The 18,626-nt window shown below is 56.8% G+C and overlaps 1 protein-coding gene and 1 long non-coding RNA gene across 2 annotated transcripts; one reads left to right on the top strand and one right to left on the bottom strand.

Annotated features, from left to right (window-relative positions):
* Positions 1 to 641: 641 nt before the first annotated feature.
* Positions 642 to 2,927, top strand: LOC130599042 (uncharacterized). Its single transcript, XR_008972138.1, has 2 exons — positions 642 to 708; positions 2,520 to 2,927. It is a non-coding gene; the product is annotated as an uncharacterized LOC130599042 (long non-coding RNA).
* A 1,814-nt stretch (positions 2,928 to 4,741) lies between these two features.
* On the bottom strand, positions 4,742 to 10,604 carry DIPK1B (divergent protein kinase domain 1B). Its single transcript, XM_057409156.1, has 5 exons — positions 10,430 to 10,604; positions 8,209 to 8,343; positions 7,033 to 7,140; positions 6,684 to 6,860; positions 4,742 to 5,985 (listed from the first exon to the last, which is right to left on the bottom strand). The coding sequence occupies exons 1-5, from the start codon at positions 10,490 to 10,492 to the stop codon at positions 5,173 to 5,175; spliced, it is 1,296 nt and encodes a 431-aa protein (XP_057265139.1). The 5' UTR covers positions 10,493 to 10,604; the 3' UTR covers positions 4,742 to 5,172.
* Positions 10,605 to 18,626: the final 8,022 nt, after the last annotated feature.

The following is an 18,626-nucleotide window of genomic DNA, read 5'->3' as shown; positions in this document are numbered from 1 at the left end:
CTGTTAAAATCTAATTCAGGTTTGTTGTATATCATTTATTGTTAGGAATAGCAGACTCCAGTATTCTCTAATAGCCCTGAGTCCTTGGAGGTTTGCTTTCCTGACATGTTGGTATCATTAGGAGTCAGAGGTGAAGAGCTTTCCTGTGCCAGGAGCTTGTAACTACTCAGCTCAGTAGCTTGACATTGCTGCTGCATTTACCTCTTTCTCCAGAGAACCAGCAGAATATGGAGCAAAATTCCTTAGAAAAGCAGTTAAAATTATGCCAATTTTAACTGCATCAGGGGAAGGTCCTTTTGGGTTTTGCAAGGACAAGCAAAAGTGACAGCTGCTGTCTTGAATTCTCTTTTTGCTTTCAGCAGCTCCTTATCCTGCAAGACACTCTTGCTTGCTGTCTGTTCCGATGGTGAAAAGACACCTGGAGTTCAGCAGGGTTTATTTAGTGTTATGTAGATACCAAGAATCACACCTGGGCGTGGAAGGGATGGGGGAAACAGGCTTTTGAGTTTGGTGTTTTCAAAGGATTGATGTAGATAGAAAACCAGTTTGGTGTGGATTTAGCAGGTGCTGGAAACCGTGCCTTGCTCCTAATGTTAACTCACCAGCTCCTCACTCCTTCCTCAAAAACCCAAACTAAAGGTGTTTTTCCTCCTCACAGTTACAGCTGAGAGCAGGGCTGACTCCTGGAACTTACTTCAACTGCTGCAGGTAAGTGTGGCATCACTTGGAAACCCACTGGGCCTCAGTGGTGTCTGGTAGGATCCTAGGGGTGGTACATCCTGTCCTTACGGGACAGGGACAAATGAAACCAAGTAAAATAACAGTACCAGTGTAGACTTGGAGAAAGCCTGAATTCAGTAGTTTGGCATCTTTTTCTGTTGGAAAAACCCGCTTCAGGTGGCGCGCGCCCAGGTTCCTCTGCTTTGCTAATGCAGCAGTTTTTGTAAGCAACCTTTAACACTCTTCACCTTTTCATTTCACTTAAACTGCCTTCCTCAGCTCCCCAGGAGCATCCTTTTAAAGGCAGCTGTCAGTAGAACAAGACACTTCTGTTAAAAGCTTCCGGTTTTGCGTGTTGAAGTGCCTGAGATAATGAAGATGGGTTCTGGTGCTATTATAGTCCGACACGAAACGCTGCTGAAAACGTGCTCATGTCTCATATGCAAGATAATGAGAGATTGTGTCTTAAAATCAAGGAAAAGTTTGATTTTAGTAATAAAGCAACAAATTGATGCGAAAACCTGAAGTCCTTTAAGTGGTGAGAACAGCTCTGGCCACGTGCGGTGCTGTAAAACCGAGAGGCTTTGCAGTGACTAATGGCTTGACAAAACCTGGCAGTGCTGGGTGGTGGAAAATGCCCTCATTAAATGGGCATTAGAGGGCCAGAGGTGCCATTAACCAAGTGGGCTGCTGCTGGCTGCAAAATGAGCCATTTAATTGGGAAAAGGCAGTGCCTACCAGCAGCGGCTTTGGGAAGAATGCTAATAAGGTGGCTGGGGATATGCTCTGCAAAGAGCCATGCCCCAAGATGGGACTCTGCTATTTAAATACCCTGACTTCTAACCCGAAACACACATTTGGGTTATTTCTGCTCAGGCTTTGCTTGCATCAAGGGTCCTGTAGCAGTAGTGAGTGCCTAATGAGTGTCTCTCCAGAGCTTTACTGTGTGAGGCATAGGAGAGCTATTAAAATGCTCCTAACAGCATTTGCTGTGAACCGTCTTCCCCAGCCTGAGCAGCAATCCCAGGCTATGAATATTGCTTTACTGAAAGAGCTGCCTGGCTCTCAGCTGTGGAAAAGGTGAGTATTTTGCATTAAAGTGGTATTGAGAGGAATGAAGAGTCGTTGTGCACATTAACTTAGCCCTGCATCATTAGAACTGGTTTATGCCTTGGCTTTGAAGGCTGGAATAAGCCCAGCTTTCCTCTCTGCACTATGAATGTTGCCTCTGCAGGCAAACTCCCCTTTGATTTTTAGGGAGCCCATGAGGGAAAGAAGAACCATGAGCAGGCTCTGGCTGTGCTGTTAAATTCCCCCCTTCCTGGACTCACCAGAGTGCGCCGCCAAGCCAGGAGATGCTTTTCAAATCCTTTGTTCTGGTGTCAAAGAACCTGTCCTAAATGAGGCCAATTTATTATCATCTGCCTCCTGTCACTGCCTCCTGATCCACTCGGGTTTGCAGGCACTTGCCTTCCACTGACTGCAGTGGTAGGGTGTTTGGTGATGCTGGAGTCTGGTGCTTGAAGCTTCCCTGTGAATCGTGACAACCCAGCCCAGCTGATGACTGCCCTCAGACTTGGTTTCGTTTCATGAAGCTTTTATTGGTTCCTCTGGGATGGGAAAGTGTTTGGGTAGTCTCAAGACAAACCTGATGTAATGCTTGTCAGCTGAATTAAAGCAGTTCTGTGTCCTGAGGAGCTGCAGTGACCAGCAGGAGCCTGGATGCATTAACCAGCTGCTTGCTGTTGACCTCTGCTGCAGTTGGAGTTGTCTCACACCCTGCGCCTTCTCGTTTGCAGATCATGCCTTGAGGTTTGGAACTCCAGCAGACCCGGCTGCAGGAGAACTGGGCCGTGGTGTCTGCAGTGAGGATCTCTAGGGTGCTGAAACTTCATCTTCTCAACGTGGGTTCAAGCTCACAGCAGCCAAAGTGTGCGGTGATGCTGCTGGTTCCGAGTGCTGCCTGCAACCTGCATGCTCGGATGTTGAAGAGAAATGATTGTTCTGTTCCCAGTGTCCTTCCTTGCCTTTGCTGTGCTGCTGGTGACTAGCTCCCAGAGCTGTAACCTTGTCCCTCTCCCACTCATCTCTCTCCTGAGCTGTTTCCACATTCTGAAGCACTCTGCTTTCAGTCTGTGTTTTCCCTGCATGGTAAGAAGGGTTATAAAAAACCCCAAACAACTAAATAAAGATGCCACCTCCGCTGAGCCTGGAATATGTGTTTGTAGCACCTCAAGTAATACCTTCTTTTTAACCATTCAGCATAGAAGACTTTATTTGTGGCTGTGAGAACTGGGATGGCTTCTTTAAACAGTGACAGATAGAAGCCTTGCTGCTGACCTCCAGCCCCTTGTGGCTCAAATGTATGCTGCTAAAGCAGCTGAGATGGGATTGTCACTCTTCCAGTGTTCTGCTTTTCCTCTTTTTCCCAGCTAATGTGGGAAAGCTGGAGCAGGCCCCAGTGTGGAATAGCTTTGCCTTTAGTCATTTCTCACCCGTATTGTGGTGTAGCTTGTAAACGATGAGCACATGTGTGAAAACACTCGTGCTTTGTATTAGTGATGAACTGAACCCTCTGTTCTTGGGGTGTGAGCTCTGAGGGATTCCTGGGAGTGTGTCCACTGCTGTGTGGATTAATCACACAGGAATGTGGCAGCTCCCATTGGAGGTGTCTGAATAAGCTGCCTGGGAGAGTTCTGCAAGCACAGAGGCTGTCTTTCTCCTTGAACTTCGTACTTTCAGAAATTCTGGAATCTAGGGTCTCATAGGTAAATGAGGACCATGGTGGTTTTCCTCTACTTTTCTAGGTGCTCATGGGCTTTACCCCTGCTTTGGGGGCAGGGAGTCGTAAAGTGCCAACAGAGCAGGGGTGGCAAATTGCTTTCCCAAACACCTGAGGGGAGGATTTGGAGTGGGTGTTGAGTTCCTTTTTCTAATAGAAGGAAATGATTTCTCTGGAGCTGGTTGCTATGGGAGTGCAGGACCAGAGATGAGGAGCTCGGGCGGCTCCATGGAGCCGCATCACCCAATTCCAGTCCCCTCATTCACCTTCCACCCAGCGTTCCTGTTCCACGCAGGTGACACTGGGTGCCCTAATGCCTGGAGGTGGGGCCTTGGTCATGCTTGTGTCTCTCCTGAATTAACTGAGGAACTCACCCCACTTCAAACAAACCCCACAAGAGCTCATCCTGACCACAGCTGAGTGATGCTGCCCAGCCAGCCCCTCTGGGAAGCTGCACCAGCACTGAGTGTGGCTGACGCTGAAACATTCCCTCCATAAATAACAGTGAGAGGGAAGGATGATCCTATGGAATGGATAGAAGGGAAAACTGGTGTATCTCTTCCAAAGGGCCCATAAATCTGCAGCTGTGACACCAGCACTCGCGTGCACAGGGGAGGTGCTGTCAGATGTACTTCCTTTGTGACTACTATACTTCAGCTATATGCCCCACTTCAGTAAGCAGTTGGTGAGAGCACTGCCATGTGGTATATGGCATATTCCTGTCAGCAGGCATATGACTGAGTGAGCTTGGGGTAGGTCACACAAATTCTCCTCTCTACGCCCAGGTTTCAAAGGTTGCTATAATTGAGTGTTTAAAGGAAACAGACTATAGAGCCCTGGTAGCATCTACACAGGCAACCAAGTGTCTGGAAGCCTGCTGCAACCTTGCCTGCGGATTCATTTTAATGCTTTAAGCTATTCTTGGCTTTAGATGCTTCCAAAGCCAGACCGTGTGAGAGGGAATGGCCTGTGCTGCCAATTCCAGGCTGCGGGCAGGAGCTGGTGGGAGCCTGGCACAAGCCACCACATCCCTGTCTGGGGTCAGGCACTTCAGAAGGAATGGTGGAACTGCCAGGCCTCTCTGCTGATCTGCTTCCTAAGCCACAGCTGGATCTGGAGGCAGATGACTCAGACACTCTAGGAGATGCTTTTGGATGGGGAAATTACCTTCCCCTCCTTTCCAGCTCGCGGGCAGGCTCGTGCTGAGGCTGCTGCGTCGCTACTGATGTGCTGGTGCGATTCACGTAAAAGCCATTTATTTACATCAGAGACGTTCATCAAAAGATGATGTGACAAGAACAGCACGAATGATTCACTCTCATCTCGGCGCTGCTTTCCTGTTAATCAAGGACCAGTTTGATGCCTCCAGCTGGGCTCCGCTTCCTCCTCGCTTTCCATCTCATCTTCTTCCCCCAAGCTCAGCCCGGCCCCGCTGTCCCGGCTCCGCAGCACGCTCCTGCCGGCTCGATGTGTGATCCCGATGATCCTGCTGGGCGGTGGAAGTCATGACGCTTGGTTTTCCGCGAGGGAGAAGGGGCTGCAGCTATGCTCAACTCCCTGCGCAGGGGGTATTTGCCTGTGGGGGAGAGGATGGAGAAACAGGCCTTCAGCCCTTGCACTCAGCTCTGAGATCGTGGATTCTAAACTCCAGGGCCGTGCTCCCCCCCCCGTTAGGAGTATTTGGTGTTGGAAATCTTCTTCCAGAGCAAGGTCTTGAGGTTGTTGAGCACGAGGGAGTGGTGCACCTCCATCTGGCTGGCCAGGCCGCTGAGGGTCATGCACGTTCGGAGCTGCTTCTGCAGCTCCTCCTTCAGCTCCAGCGGTGCCCCGTACAGCAAATAGTCCTGCAGCAGCCCGCACACCTTGGCCAGGTTGGGCTGCACCACGTCGCTCTTGCACTGCTTCAGGAGCTTGTCGCACGTGGCCGTGCAGTCCTTCCCGTAGGTGCAGTCCCCGTTCTGCTCGCAGTGCCGGCCCTTGAGGAAGCCTCGGATCGTCATCTCCGTCGCCACCTTCCGCAGGTTGACCATCTTGAAGTCGTACTTGTCGTTGTAGCCCACGTTGCTCACGCTGGCCTCGCAGATGTAGAAGTTCCCGTAGGTGCCGTGGAAGATCTCCTCCACGAACTCCAGGAGGCCAATGGAGATCTTTGCCCGCCGGGGCCACGCTGGTGCGAACCACTGGTGGATGATCTGGTGCACGACCGAAGGCAGCAGCGGCTGGAGGAAGGGGGGAACGTCCACCCCATAGAGGGAGGTGTGGGGGATCTTCTCGGTGACGTAGAGGTCCCCGCAGTGCCCCAGCAGTTTGGAAGTGTGCTCTTTCTCATGCAAGGAGAACATGAGCAGGAACTCATTGAGCTGAAGGAGAGCCCAGATGGATTTGGCCTCTGCTAAAGACACTTTCCCGTCCCGGTTCACGTCCGCCATGCCGATGATCCGGCTCACCAGGCCTGCAAGAGAAGGCTGATCTCCCAGCTTGGACTGTGAACAGAACCAGAACAGAGCAAGCGGCGTCAGACCCCTGCAGCTCTCCATGTTCAGGCTTCACATCACTAAACTGAGCTGGGGAAGCAAAGAACTGAGCTTGGGAGAGGAGGGAACAGCTACCCTGCTCATACGAGCTCGGTACCACACCACTGGGTAGGGTTGGACCAATTCACCCCCAGCAGAATTTCACCAGCATCAGGGCTGCACTAGACCCAGATGGGAAGAAGCTTCCAGGCTGAGAGCTGGGCTGGTTCAGCCTGGAGAAGAGAAGGCTCCTGAAGGGGAGACCTTAGAGCAGCTCCAGTGCCTAAAGGGGCTGCAGGAAACCTGGAGAGGGGCTTTGGACAAGGGCCTGTAGGGACAGGCCAAGGGGAATGGTTTTAACCTGCCCAAGGGGAGACTGAGATGAGCTCTTAGGCAGAAGCTCTTCCCTGTGAGGGTGCTGAGGCGCTGGCACAGGGTGCCCAGAGAAGCTGTGAACCAGAGGCACCGTCTGTCCCTGTCCCCACCACTGCCTGCACTGGGGCCAGCCCATTCCTCAGGGAGCCCCATAGCTGCAGGACACGAAGAGGAGCCCTGCCTGGCGCCCAGCACCAGTGGGGAAGCATGGGCCCGAGGAGCTCTCATTCAATGGGAACAAAAGACACTATGAGCCTTTCCAAATGGCATCCCGGAGGGACTCGGGCACTGACCTTTAGGAAGTTGAGCAGCATTTCTTTGAACTCATCCATCGACGTCCCTCGTGTCGGCTTGTCGAAGAGGACCACGTCCCTCCTGGGCACAGAGTCCGGGTGCCCATCTGCCTTCAAGGCTTCCTCGATGCCGCATTTGATGATCACCTCCGTCTCCCTCCAGAGCCCGCTGTAAACCTGCAGCAATGGCAAAGGGACACACTGAGATGGGAGAAAACAGCGAGTGCAGAGAACTTGGTTCTGCTCCAGTCTGGGACCGGTACAGGGACTGGGTGAGGACATTTCCCAGACTGAAGCTTGCTCCCATCCCCAGCCCTGTGGTGGCTTTCTAGGCAGGGCAGGCACCTACCTGCTGGGTGGGAGAGGAGGAGAGGCAGTGCTGAAAGAGGAGGCTGCGCTCCTCACACAGGTCCTTGCACGTGGAGCCAGAAATGATTCCTTTCTTGTACTGGTCACACTGGGGAGGGGAAGGCAAAGAAAGGAGCTCAGCAGGGGCAGATCCCTGCTCACCCGATAGATCCAGGCCCATCCGCACAGCTTGTGATGTGCAGCCCCCCAAGCACATGAACTGGGGGCGCATGAACCCCCCCCATCCTGTCACCAGCCCCGTGCCCATTGCCTGCCGTGCCCAAACCCCTCAGGGGCTCTGATCCGGCTGCTGGAGCTGCTGGAGGCAGCCCTGGGCAGGAGAGGCCGCAGCTTTCCAAGAGCCTCAGGGCTGGAAGCGGGAGCTGCAGTAATTCACTGCATCTTCTCCTTTCATGTATCCCTGACATGACAGGAATTAACCCTGGACCTGCTCACAGGGGACTCAGCATCTGCAACCCCCAGCTCAGAGCAGGAACTAGCGCCCAAGACCCCGTGGTCAGAGTCGTGCAGGAAATCAAATCAAACGATCATGCCTGTTGTTATGGCAATTCCTGCCTCCCTGCCCTGCGGAAGGACGGATGAGCCAGGCATTTCACACAGAGCCATGGGCCTGGCTGGCTGTGTGACCTGCTCCCTGCCATGGGGCACACTCAGCACCCCGCTCCTGCCTCCCACCCCAAACCCCAGGCAGGGGTAAAACGCACCAAGCCAAGCTCCCTGCTCTTCGTGCAGCTCCTGCTTTCCTTAGGGCACAACAGCAGTGCCAGGGGTACCCACAGACTGGCTGCTCCCCTTTCCTCCTGGCTCTGCTCTGGGGTCCAGCACGATGCTCTCCCTGAACGGGGATCTACTCGCTGCCCTCACGTTGCAGCTTCATCTCCACAGACGTTAATCTGCCCATGGCTGCTTGGCCGACTTCCCTCCGACAGCTCATTAGATGCTTTCCCCATCGCCCTGGCAGGATAAGGCCACCTCTCCCACTCCGAGCTCCGTGGGATGCCAGGGAAGCAGCTGCCAGGAGCACTCCTTGGCACAGCATTCCTGATGGATGCTGCAAGGCACCACATGGGGCTTGGAGGGGGCTGGATACAGGCTCCTGCAGCACCACACACCCCGCACCGGCCCCGGTACCCACGGGCACTGCCCCATCACTCACGATGATCACGCGGCAGACGTGCCCACGGCACAGCTCCGAGTAGGATGCGTAGTGCATGTAGGCCACCCAGCTGCCCACGAAGATGCCCAGCCACAGCACCAGCAGGTACTTCACCTTGATGCCCGGGAGGCGGCTCTGCAAGGACAACGAAACGCTGGTGAAGGCCGGGTCGTTGTCAGCCAGACAAGGACAACTTCTGCACGACTCGACCTGAGCGCCGGTGAAGCCTTCAGCCTGTTTTGTACAGATGCACCAGTCTCTTATGCAACTCCTGCTGCAAGTAGGACATTTAAAATTCCCTAAAAGCAGGGAGATTACAGCGGTGGGCTGCGGGGAGCTGGATGCTGTGCATCCCTACGGCAGGGAGCTGCGGCCGTGTGCTCCTGCTCCGCTGCTCGTGTGAAAGCAGAGCCTGCTGCCTCTGCATCCTCGGGTGTGAGGGGCTCTGCTTCTACCTAGGGCCCCTTTCATGGACACGGGAGGCAGCCACCAGCAGTGTGGGTGCCAGCAGAGGGGTGAGGAACCTCCACACAAACAATGTGAGGCTCCCAGCGGGGTTCGGGTGCTGCCGTCTGCCCTCCTGCAGCACAGGGTGTTTACCTGACCTGTGTAGCAGGGCACAGAGCCCTGGCAGTTCCCACAGGCAAGGAATGAATCCTTGCATCAAGCACCCCATTCCCTCTGGTTTCCATGGCTAATTCCTGCTTCAAGAGAGCCCTTGGCCTGTGGCCATCTCCAGATCTCCTCTCTTCTCACACCGCATCAGTGGTGAGACCACGACCTGCTGCTGGGATAGGGCTGGATCCAGCGCTGTTACAACCTGCCAGGGATCCCTGCTTGGTCTTGTAGCCCAAAACTGCTCCCACCTCCAAAATGCCTCATCTCTGCCTCTTGCCAAGTGCTGCAAGGGCTCTGCTGCAGCAATACCCGGTGGTGGTGGAGCCTCCTGCTCTCCTGTCACACCGGCTTGGCGGTGAAAGCAGGCAGGTCTGCTCGGGATGGTGACACTATGCATAATTGCAAGTGCATCTTAACTGGAAAGTGAAGCAGGCCACGATGCCCAGTTTGCCATCGAGCCACAGCACTGGTAACAAAGGCCTGGTAAAGAGAAGCTGACCATGGCGAGGACTTGGCAAAGGATGTGTGGCTGCTCCCGGGAGCTGAAAACCAGCTCATGCAGTTTTCCAGAAGTCCTTGAAGTCAGACACAGACCACTGCGACCCACGAGACCCCCCCAGCACAGCAGCCCCCCTGAACCTGCCCAGTGGTGGGTATGTGACCCCCTGCTCTGGGAACAGGGGGCTGCTTCACGGTGGGTCCCACCAGTGGGGACCATGGTGGGGCTGCCACCCCCTCCCGTGGGACCCACACGGGTGACCTCGGCACAAAGGCTGTCCCCAGGTCCCACCACCCTCACTCTGCACCCAGCTCTGCCCTCCCAGCCACAGCCAAACCCAGCCCCTGCCCGTCAAAGTGGCCCCACACAACTGCTCCACAGCCGTTTTGGCTGGGAAGAGCACAGCAGGCAGGGCTGGCTCAGCACCCCAGGGCCCTGGGAGCAGAGCCGCAGCACTCATCCAGCAATCCGCTGTGCTGGGGACCCACAGAGCCTCCTCTAAACACTGCCCTCCCCATGCAGCCCTCCCTGCACCTGGTGAGCCCAGGGCTCTGCCCCATCTCCTACCACCATCCTCCGCTCACCAGCTACCCACTACCCCATCCCTGCTTTTCCCCACCACAGAGATAACCTCCCATCCACCGGGAAAACCGCTCTGGTCCAGGGCACTAGCCAGAGCCAGGATTTCTCATCCCATGGCTGCAGGGGAAAACGCCCAAGATAACAACCTGCCCCTGCATTCCCAGCCCTGCATCCCCAGCCCCACGTCCCATCCCCGGCGGCACTGAACCGGGTCCCAACCCCCAGCAGCTCGGGGATGGGAAAAAGGAGAGAGCAGGAGCGGCGGCTGCACCGGCTCCTCCATCCAGCGCTGCGGGCTGGCGGATGGATGGGCTGTCCGGTGCTTCACGGCCGCTGCGGCTCCCCCAGCACGGCGGGGCTGCGGCTGGCCCGGGCTGTGCAACACCCGCGGCCCCCGGTGCCGGTCCCCGTAGCCCCGTGCCCCAGACCGCGGCGGAGCGTCCCCTTTGTGCGCGGCCGCTGCCAGGATGCGGAGATGGGCACCGCATCCCCCGCCCCGGCCCTGCGCATCCCCCCCGGTACCTGCAGGCCCTTGGAGCTGGGGCAGAACAGCACCAGATGCACCAGCCGCCGGATCCTCCGCATGCTGCGGGCGCGCCGCGGCCGCGGGCCTCAGGCTCCGGGGGGCATGGCCGGGGCTGCCGCGGCCCCCGCCTCGCCGCCGGGGAGCCGGGGGGGCTCGCACCGACCGCCGCAGCCCGGCCCGGCGCGGCTCCGCCCGGCTCGGAGCGGCGAGGGGCGGTGCACGCAGCGCGGGGAGGCGGGGGGGGGCTGCCGCGGGGCTCGGCCCGGCCCGGCCCGGCTCGGCTCTGCCCCGCCCGGCACGGCCCGGCTCGGCCCGGTTCGGCTCGGCACGGCTCGGCACGGCTCGGCTCGGCTCGGCTCGGCTCGGCTCGGCACGGCACGGCACGGCTCGGCTCGGCACGGCACGGCTCGGCACGGCACGGCACGGCACGGCACGGCTCGGCACGGCTCGGCTCGGCACGGCACGGCACGGCACGGCACGGCTCGGCTCGGCTCGGCTCGGCACGGCACGGCACGGCTCGGCCCGGCTTGGCACGGCCCGGCTCGGCTCCGCTCGGGGTCCCGTCCCAGGCTCAGGCCCCCAGCTGGGGTCTCACCCGGGTTCCCCAAGGCCCGTTGATGACGCTGGAGATGCTGAGCCAGCCCCGGCACTTTGCAGTGGGGAACCCCCAGGGCTGAGCCGGGCATCACCCCCTTCTTCACCTCCTCACTGTCCCCTTTGCAGCGTTAAAGCCCAGCAGCAGCAGCACCAGCCCGGGCCTTCCTCCCCGTTTGCGTTGCATCTGGGCAGGGAAACCTCAAGGCAAGAGAGTGGCTGCTTTGTGTCAGGCAAGGAGCAGACAGGCCAGGAGCAGCCTCTCACCCAGGAGCAGCCTCTCACCCAGGAGCAGCCTCTCACCCAGGGGAGCGCAGCATACAGGGAAGGGAGAGAAAGGTGGAGAGACAAAAATGTGCCTTTTGGGGTGCCCTCTCTGCGCCCGTGGCCCTGGGGCTCAGCAGGCTCCCCAGGTCACCCTCCTGTGCCCGGAAGGGGGCTGAGTACAGAGCACAGAATGAAGCCCTCACTGGTAACACCTGGGCCCAAGCAGAGAGAGGCTGGAAGTGCCACGGAGCTGTCCGCGGGGCTCTGTCACATTCTGGGGTAGATTGTCCAGGGAATCTAATTAGGAGCGAGCAGACCTTCCCCAGCTGTAATATGCCAAGTAATGAAGTGATCGGTATTGATCGCTGGAATGCCTAATGAGCACTTATCACTGAATAATTAATGCAATCAAACTAATACAAATTCTGCAGGTGGGATTATCTCTCACACCCCATGCGCAGGGGCAGGCACACCTCTCCCCACGGTGCCCATCTCCTCTTTGTATTCCAGACACGGGGGGGACCTGGAACCGGAGATGTTGGTGTTGCCACCCCACAGCCTGGGCTGTGACAGGGGTCTCTCCCCTCCCCAAAATCCCCGGCACTGCCTGATGGGATCCCAGCAGCAGGCAGCATCCTGAGCACCTCCAGGTTGCATGGAGGTGGGGAATATGGTCCCACAGGAGCTGTCACCATCCAGAAGATGCCGGAAGCAGTCGATGCTGATCTCCAAGCTGGGAATCTTTACCTGGATTAAGTCACTTAGCCCACGAAAGCCCCACACTGATTTCCACTGGCACACTCCTCGGATCACATCCCAGCCGTGCCAAGAGCACTGTGCCCTGAGGACACAGGACCTCATGGGTCACCCACTGCCCTGGAACAGTCATTTGCTGACCTATAATATTTACCCAGTTACATGATAATGATATTCAATACTGAATAATTTATCTTGCCAGCTCTGGTGCTAACAGCAAAAAACAGAGCAGTGCTGAGCACCAGGCAAGGACCTCCACTGTCCCCTCATCCCCTCCGGAGCACTCTTTGCCTTCCCCCGGGTGGGATATCAGTGGTGGGTGACACCAGCCCGATGCCATCACCCACAGTGCCCATTGCTGCTGCCTGGCTGGGGGTGCAGGACCCAGAACCAAAACAGGGGCTCTGCTTGCTCCTGCCCAAGTGATGCCATCAGGATCAGCCCCATGGCCAGGAACCAGCGGGATTTCTGCCCCGGGGGCTGCAATGGCACCGGGTGTTCCATCAGGAGCTGATGGAGCCGGGCTCCAATGCTCTTTCCTGTGCATCCTTTAAGGATTTGAGGCTGACGGCCCGTGCTTCCTGCACAGCACCACAGCTGGCTCTGCCCGCCAGGCCCGGATGGGGCTGAGCGCTGCAGTTATAATTAGAAATGCTAATCAGCTCTTGTGCTTCTGGCTTGACAGCACAGCCACCCCCAGCACCAGCTTCCCTCCAATCTGGCCTGTGCTCGCCCCCTCCGCTTCCTCTCCAAAGCCCTTCTCCTTGTAATTAAGCACTATGGAATTCGGGGGGGGGGGGGGGGTCTGCTGAGGCTCCTTGTGTGCTTTGGGCCAGGCATGCAGCTCTGCAGAGCTTGCTGGGGGTGCTTTGAGGGTCTCACCCTCTGTTCACCACCACTCCCCTGGGCTGGGGACATCCCAGGGATGTCCTTGCCCCTTGCTAAGAGCCCAGCACCAGACCATAGGGTAGAAGAGGGGCAGCACCAGGGGTAAAGGCAGAACGTGGTGGCTGTGGCCAGGAGCTCTGCAAGGGGAACCATGCTCATTAGGATTTCTGTCATGTGCCAGCCATGGGCTCTTCCCAGCCAAGGGAGAAAAGGAATTTGCAAAGGAGCATGGACAAGGAGGCTGAGCAGCAGATCCCTGCACTGGCTCAGCTGGTTATGGAGTTATTTATTCCCAGGGCTTGCATTAGGAGTTGCAACCCAGGGAATTCCTCCCTCCGCAGTGCCTGCAGACAGCCCTTGTAGCCCCCAGCCCCTCCACAGGACCCCCTCCTATTGCTCCATGGGCCAGGACATGGATTTCTCCTTTGGGATATCACATAAAGGGAGCCGGGAGGGACTGGGCTTGGTGGCTCCTGCGGTGATGGACTCCCAAAAGGCCCCAGCAGCACAGGGAGCTGACTGGGAAAGCCTAGGGACAAGCAGGACTGCATTTGTCATGAGGAACTGACTCCATCCAACGCCCAGTGTATTCTCCACAACCACATGAGCAGGGTCCTGAGCACACAGGAATCAGCGAGGGTCTGACCCTGTCTGCACAGCCACTTGAGCTTTCCCAATGCAGACAGCTGGCTTAGGAGGCCCCTTTATTCTTCACATCCCAGATCAATCGGGATAGTTGTAATCAAGTCCTTGTGAAAGCTCGGAGCGGGCTTTGCTGCCCAGCGAGCTCAGGGGGGAGAGCAAGCAAGAGGGAGAGGTCATGCTGAACTATTGATGGAGCAGCAGCGGCGCTGCTCCCAGGGCTGGCTGTGCACGGAGCTGCCCAGGACAGTTTGCCTCCGTATCTCTTGCTAATGCTGCTCCATTGATCTCCTGTGACAGGCGGCAACTACAAGAGGTTTTTTTTAGCTGGAGTCATTAAAAGCATTAATCAATAACGGGGGAAAACTGTTTCATGGAGACATATTCCTGTTGTGGATGTTCGCCAGCGTGGTTTGCTTCCAGCAGCCAGGGAGGCCTGCCAGGAAAGAATCCACCTCGCGCTGGACTCTGGCACCTCGAGTAGATCCTGAGCCAGCAAAAAGCTGGCAATGAGAAGGGATCACCCAGGGAGCACGTGGCATCTGATTCCAGGTATCCCAGCACCCCAAACCACCCCGACCCTCTGTTCTCACACAAGGACCCCAGGAAGAGCCAATATGCCTGAAGTGTGCTCGGTACCGGTTTCATGCTGCCTCTGCTATACGCAGTTGCTGCCTGGCAGCGGTGCGATGGGTGCCAGCAGCTCCCTCAGGGGTGCAGCCCTGTCCCAAGGCTCAGCCTGCAGTGCTGCTGCCATCGACAAGACCGGGAGCTCATTCCTGTGGCAAGACTGGAGTTGTTTGCAAGAGAAACCGTCCTTGCCCCGCTCCCTCCCGCCCTGCCCAGCGGTGTCAGTACATTTCCATCGCTCCACGGCAGCAACACCCAGGTCATTTCCCCTAGCAGCTCCTGTGCTGAGCCCCAGCGAGTGCCTGTGAGGTGCTGGAGCCCATTTCCCTTGGGGAGCTGGAGCAGGAGGCTGGAGATGTGCTCAGGAGCAGGAGGATGGGATCGCCTTCAAAGGTGACTGCAAAGGGAGGCAATGGGACAGTGTGAGCCCCATGCGCTGCTGCAGGCAGTGGGACCACGGAGGTGGTGCGGGATCCCACCGGATGAGCTCAGCTTGAGGAAAAGACCCAGGACACAGGAGCTGAGCTGTTTAGTTGCACTTGCAGACTTAGCCCAAAGGCCCTCTAGGAACATCACACTGCTGTGTGCTGGAGGGGGCACAGGAAGAGCGAGCAGGGCCTGCACCCAGCAGGTACCAAGTGATGCTTCAGAGTAAGGAAATGCCTGTTTGGAGACAGGGACAGGGATCCCAGTGGATCTGAGCTTCCCTTTCCTCCCTGGGGCACAACACACTCAACTCCCAAAGCCCAGGCTCCCACTGCTCTCATGGGCCACTGCGCTGTGGTAATTACAGCAGCTCCCGGGGGGAAACGGGATCTTCCTCTTCCCTGTAATTACAGCTACGCATCGGCAGCAAAGGGATGTGCGGCAGCAGGACAGGAGCGATGGGGACACTGCCATCGGCAGCAGATCCAGATGTCACGTCCAAGGCTGTGTCCTGTGCTGGGCTTACTCCCATTTCACCCCGAGCCTTGCCTGTGCGGGTGCTGTGATGCCTTGCACAGAAGCCGGGTGCAGGGGGATTTCCAGCCTGGGCGTGTGAATGGGAAGCAGTAGTGAGATCCTGCTGCCGCATGTTTTTGCTGCCTCCCGGTTTTGGCAAAGCCTGCCAGGAGGAAAAAGTTAAACCCGGTTCTGGGGGTGTAGGGATCTGAGCAGAATCCGCTCCTGATGGTGCAAACGCATCTCCAGCCTCCCCGACAGCCAGCTTGTGTGGGGTTCCTCATGCAACCACACATGGTGCCAAATCAGCCTCATGTCTTCCATGGATTTAAATGTTGTTCAAGGCAGAGAAAAGGCAAGCTCCGAAGTAAGACACAGCACAGGTTTTGTGGGGCCTGAGAGCCATCAAGTGCTCCGGCCCCTGGCAAACAGGACCATAAACCCCAGCTGGCTGGAGCAAACAGCTGAGCAGATAATGCTGTTTCCTTCTCAATAGAGCTCTCTGTAGGTGAGCAAAAGTTACAGGAAGGAAGGCTCTGACTATCTAATATACTTTTGCAATATAGCTTTTGCAATTCTCTTAATGGTGTGTTTCCAGAGTCAGACTCCCTCAGGCTCTTTGTCTTTCCAGTGACCACTGGAGGCTGTGTCTGCAGAATCACAGCACCAGAGAATCCCAGCCTGGTTTGGGCTGGAAGGGACCTTAAAGCTCATCCAGCTCCAACCCCTGCCATGGCCAGGGACCCCTTCCACAAGAGCAGCTTGCTACAAGCCCTGTGTCCAACCTGGCCTTGAGCACTGCCAGGGATGGGGCAGCCACAGCTTCTCTGGGCACCCTGTGCCAGCGCCTCAGCACCCTCCCAGGGAAGAGCTTCTGCCTAAGAGCTCATCTCAGTCTCCCCTCGGGCAGGTTAAAGCCATTCCCTTTGTCCTGTCCCTACAGGCCCTTGCCCAAAGCCCCTCTCCCGGTTTCCTGCAGCCCCTTTAGGCACTGGAGCTGCTCTAAGGTCTCCCCTTCAGGAGCCTTCTCTTCTTCAGGCTGAATCACCCAGCTTGCTCAGCCTGGCTCCAGAGCAGGGATGCTCCAGCCCTCACAGCATCCTCACCACAGCAGTTTAGCAATCGTTTGTTTTTGCAGAGCCCTTTTGCTACCCAGTCCTGTGGGTAACTGCAGCACTCACTCCAAACCACACTGAGTCAAGAGCCCAGTTCCTCCCCAAGTGTTTACTCTGCTGTCACAAGAGCACTGTGTCATTACTGACAAGCGCAGCCACGAAAGGAAGTGTGACCATGGGCACCTGGAGCCAACACAGCAGCTGGGGTCAGGCTGGAGCTCTGCCTGTGGGTGTGATGGCTCAGCCCTGGGCTTCCACACCACCAACATGAGGAGCAGCAGCAGGACTTCGTCTCCATGCACTGGTGCCCTTTTAGGCTGAAACAAGTGAGAGGGAAATGGGATTCACCCACAGCCTTCACCCAAACTGCTCTTGGCCACCATCTTTGCCTCGCCAAGCAGCCTGCAGCTGTAGATACAGCACAGCCCAGCTGTGTTTGCCAGGGCAACACTTCCAGGAGGTTCCAGTGATGCCATCCTGGTGGTGTCAGCCCTTAGGACAGCCTTGCTCACTGATGCAAAGATGGCCCAGGTTACCAGTATGCCAACCTGGAGCAAGCTGTAGCAGCATAACTGCATCTGTGTCATGATGCTGGGCTGTAGTATGTACCCTGACCTGCACAGAGGTGAGACTCAGTGACTCCAGGCTCCAAGATCTCTCAAAGCCAGCTGCTGGTGGAGACAGGTGAAGAGGGAAGAGGATGGATGGATGGATGGATGGATGGATGGACTGGCAGAAGTCTAGAATAAGTTAGGTACATAGATCTTCCTAGTGTCCACAAGTCCCTGACATGGAGGCTGCTATGCACCACCCAGCAGCAGGGGTTGCTGTCTAGGAGCTTGAGCAAGCCATGGCTTTGTGCTGCCCTCCCTAGGAGGACTCACAGCCACCCACATGCTTTGACATGGCCAAGAGCAAGGAGGCTTGGCTGGTGTTTCCTCCTCCCCTGGCTTTTAATGTCACCAAAGCCAGCTGCTGCTTTCAACACGTGTCCCTTGGCAGGAGGCGAAGGGAAGCAGGCTGATGGGTAGAGATGCCAAAGACACTGGGGGACGTCAAGGGCAGAGGCACGGGGAGGCAGCGGGGAGCAAGACACCACTCTGCAAACAGGGGCTGAGCACCTCAGCCCCAAGCCTCCGACTGCTTCACAGCCCTGCGAGGTGATGCTGGGTGACGGGCACATCCCTCCTTCCGTCCCACCCCACTGAGTGCTTTCACTTCCCCACACACCTTTTCCCTGCATGGGAGATGTTCTCCCTGGCTCCCTTTCTGTTCCAGTCAGAAGCCAGTCATCCAAAGGGAGGTCCCATGGTGTTTCCAAGGGAAGCAATAAAGACAAATAAAGATAAAACCCAGAGATGGATTGTTATAACACCATAAAACTAGGGCCAAGGCTGGTAAAGCTTTATTGACTTTTCATGGGCCCGGCCTCAGCAATCCCACCATCAGTAATGCTGCATGGACCTTCCAGCTCTCCATGCTTTGCTGTTAGTGCTCGTGCCTGGTGTAGCTTCCTGAGGTCTCTGCTATGGGTGCTAGGGGACCCTGGGTGCCACAAACACTCTCAACAGGCAGCACCTGACATGGAGAATTGACTGCTCAGCTCCTGCCTGTGTCTCTGGACCCCGTTCACACAGATTGCCTTGCACTGTATCTAAATAATTCAGTCTGGTGTAAATATGCAAACCACACCCTGCAACCTGAGGAGATGGGGGGGTAAAGGAAATTGGAACTGCTTCATTCTGGGTGCTGGACCTTGGGAGGGCAGGAAGGGGCTGCCTTTGCCTCAGCCCAAACCCAGCCCCATTTCAGGGGGTGCCACGGTCCCTGTTGTGTTACACAGCCCGCAGAGGCTCAGGGCCCGCTCCCATCAGGCTATTTGTTATGGTCATGTTGATGCACATTGATGGCTGCCGTCATCTGGCAGCAGAACCGCTTTGCCTTATGAAACCACTCAGCGTGACAGCTCTGCTGCAAGCAGGCAGGCCCATGTCTGCCTTCTAATCTGACATCAGAAATCCCTGCCTTTCCTTGAGCTGCAGGCTGATATTAAACGTTGCATTTGCATCACTCCAGATAAGCTGCTGGGGAGAAGGGAATTGCAGCCAAGCTCCTTTCGGAGCCCACGTGTGGAGCCGTGTCTGCCGCTGTTTGCCGCGGCCGCGCTGCCATTCCCATTTCGGGTTCCCAACGGCAGCCGGCAGCTGCGAGCTGGGCAGATGGGCAGCGCGGTGCCCCGGTGACACAGCACCCTTTCTTCTGCGGTCAGCAGAGGGGAAAGTCACGAGGATCACGCAGGATCGCTCCGGGCCCAGCGTGTGCTCAGCCAGAAAGGTCTGGGTGACTTCCCAGGCATACG

The sequence above is a fragment of the Pezoporus wallicus genome, unplaced genomic scaffold (genome assembly GCF_028554395.1).
Source record: "Pezoporus wallicus isolate ANWC-B61680 ecotype Strahan unplaced genomic scaffold, APGP_CSIRO_Pwel_v1 contig_8341, whole genome shotgun sequence".
NCBI classification, from domain to species: domain Eukaryota; kingdom Metazoa; phylum Chordata; class Aves; order Psittaciformes; family Psittacidae; genus Pezoporus; species Pezoporus wallicus.
This window is presented reverse-complemented; position numbering and strand designations above follow the sequence as displayed.

What these genes read in the sequence shown, in the direction of transcription:
- DIPK1B (XM_057409156.1), bottom strand. Translation starts at nt 10,492, where the DNA reads ATGCGGAGGATCCGGCGGCTGGTGCATCTGGTGCTGTTCTGCCCCAGC. An exon ending in CCTCCTCTCCCACCCAGCAG is followed by an intron (nt 6,861 to 7,032) that starts GTAGGTGCCTGC and finishes CCATTGCTGCAG; the next exon opens with GTTTACAGCGGGCTCTGGAG. An exon ending in TGCTGCTCAACTTCCTAAAG is followed by an intron (nt 5,986 to 6,683) that starts GTCAGTGCCCGA and finishes TTCTGTTCACAG; the next exon opens with TCCAAGCTGGGAGATCAGCC.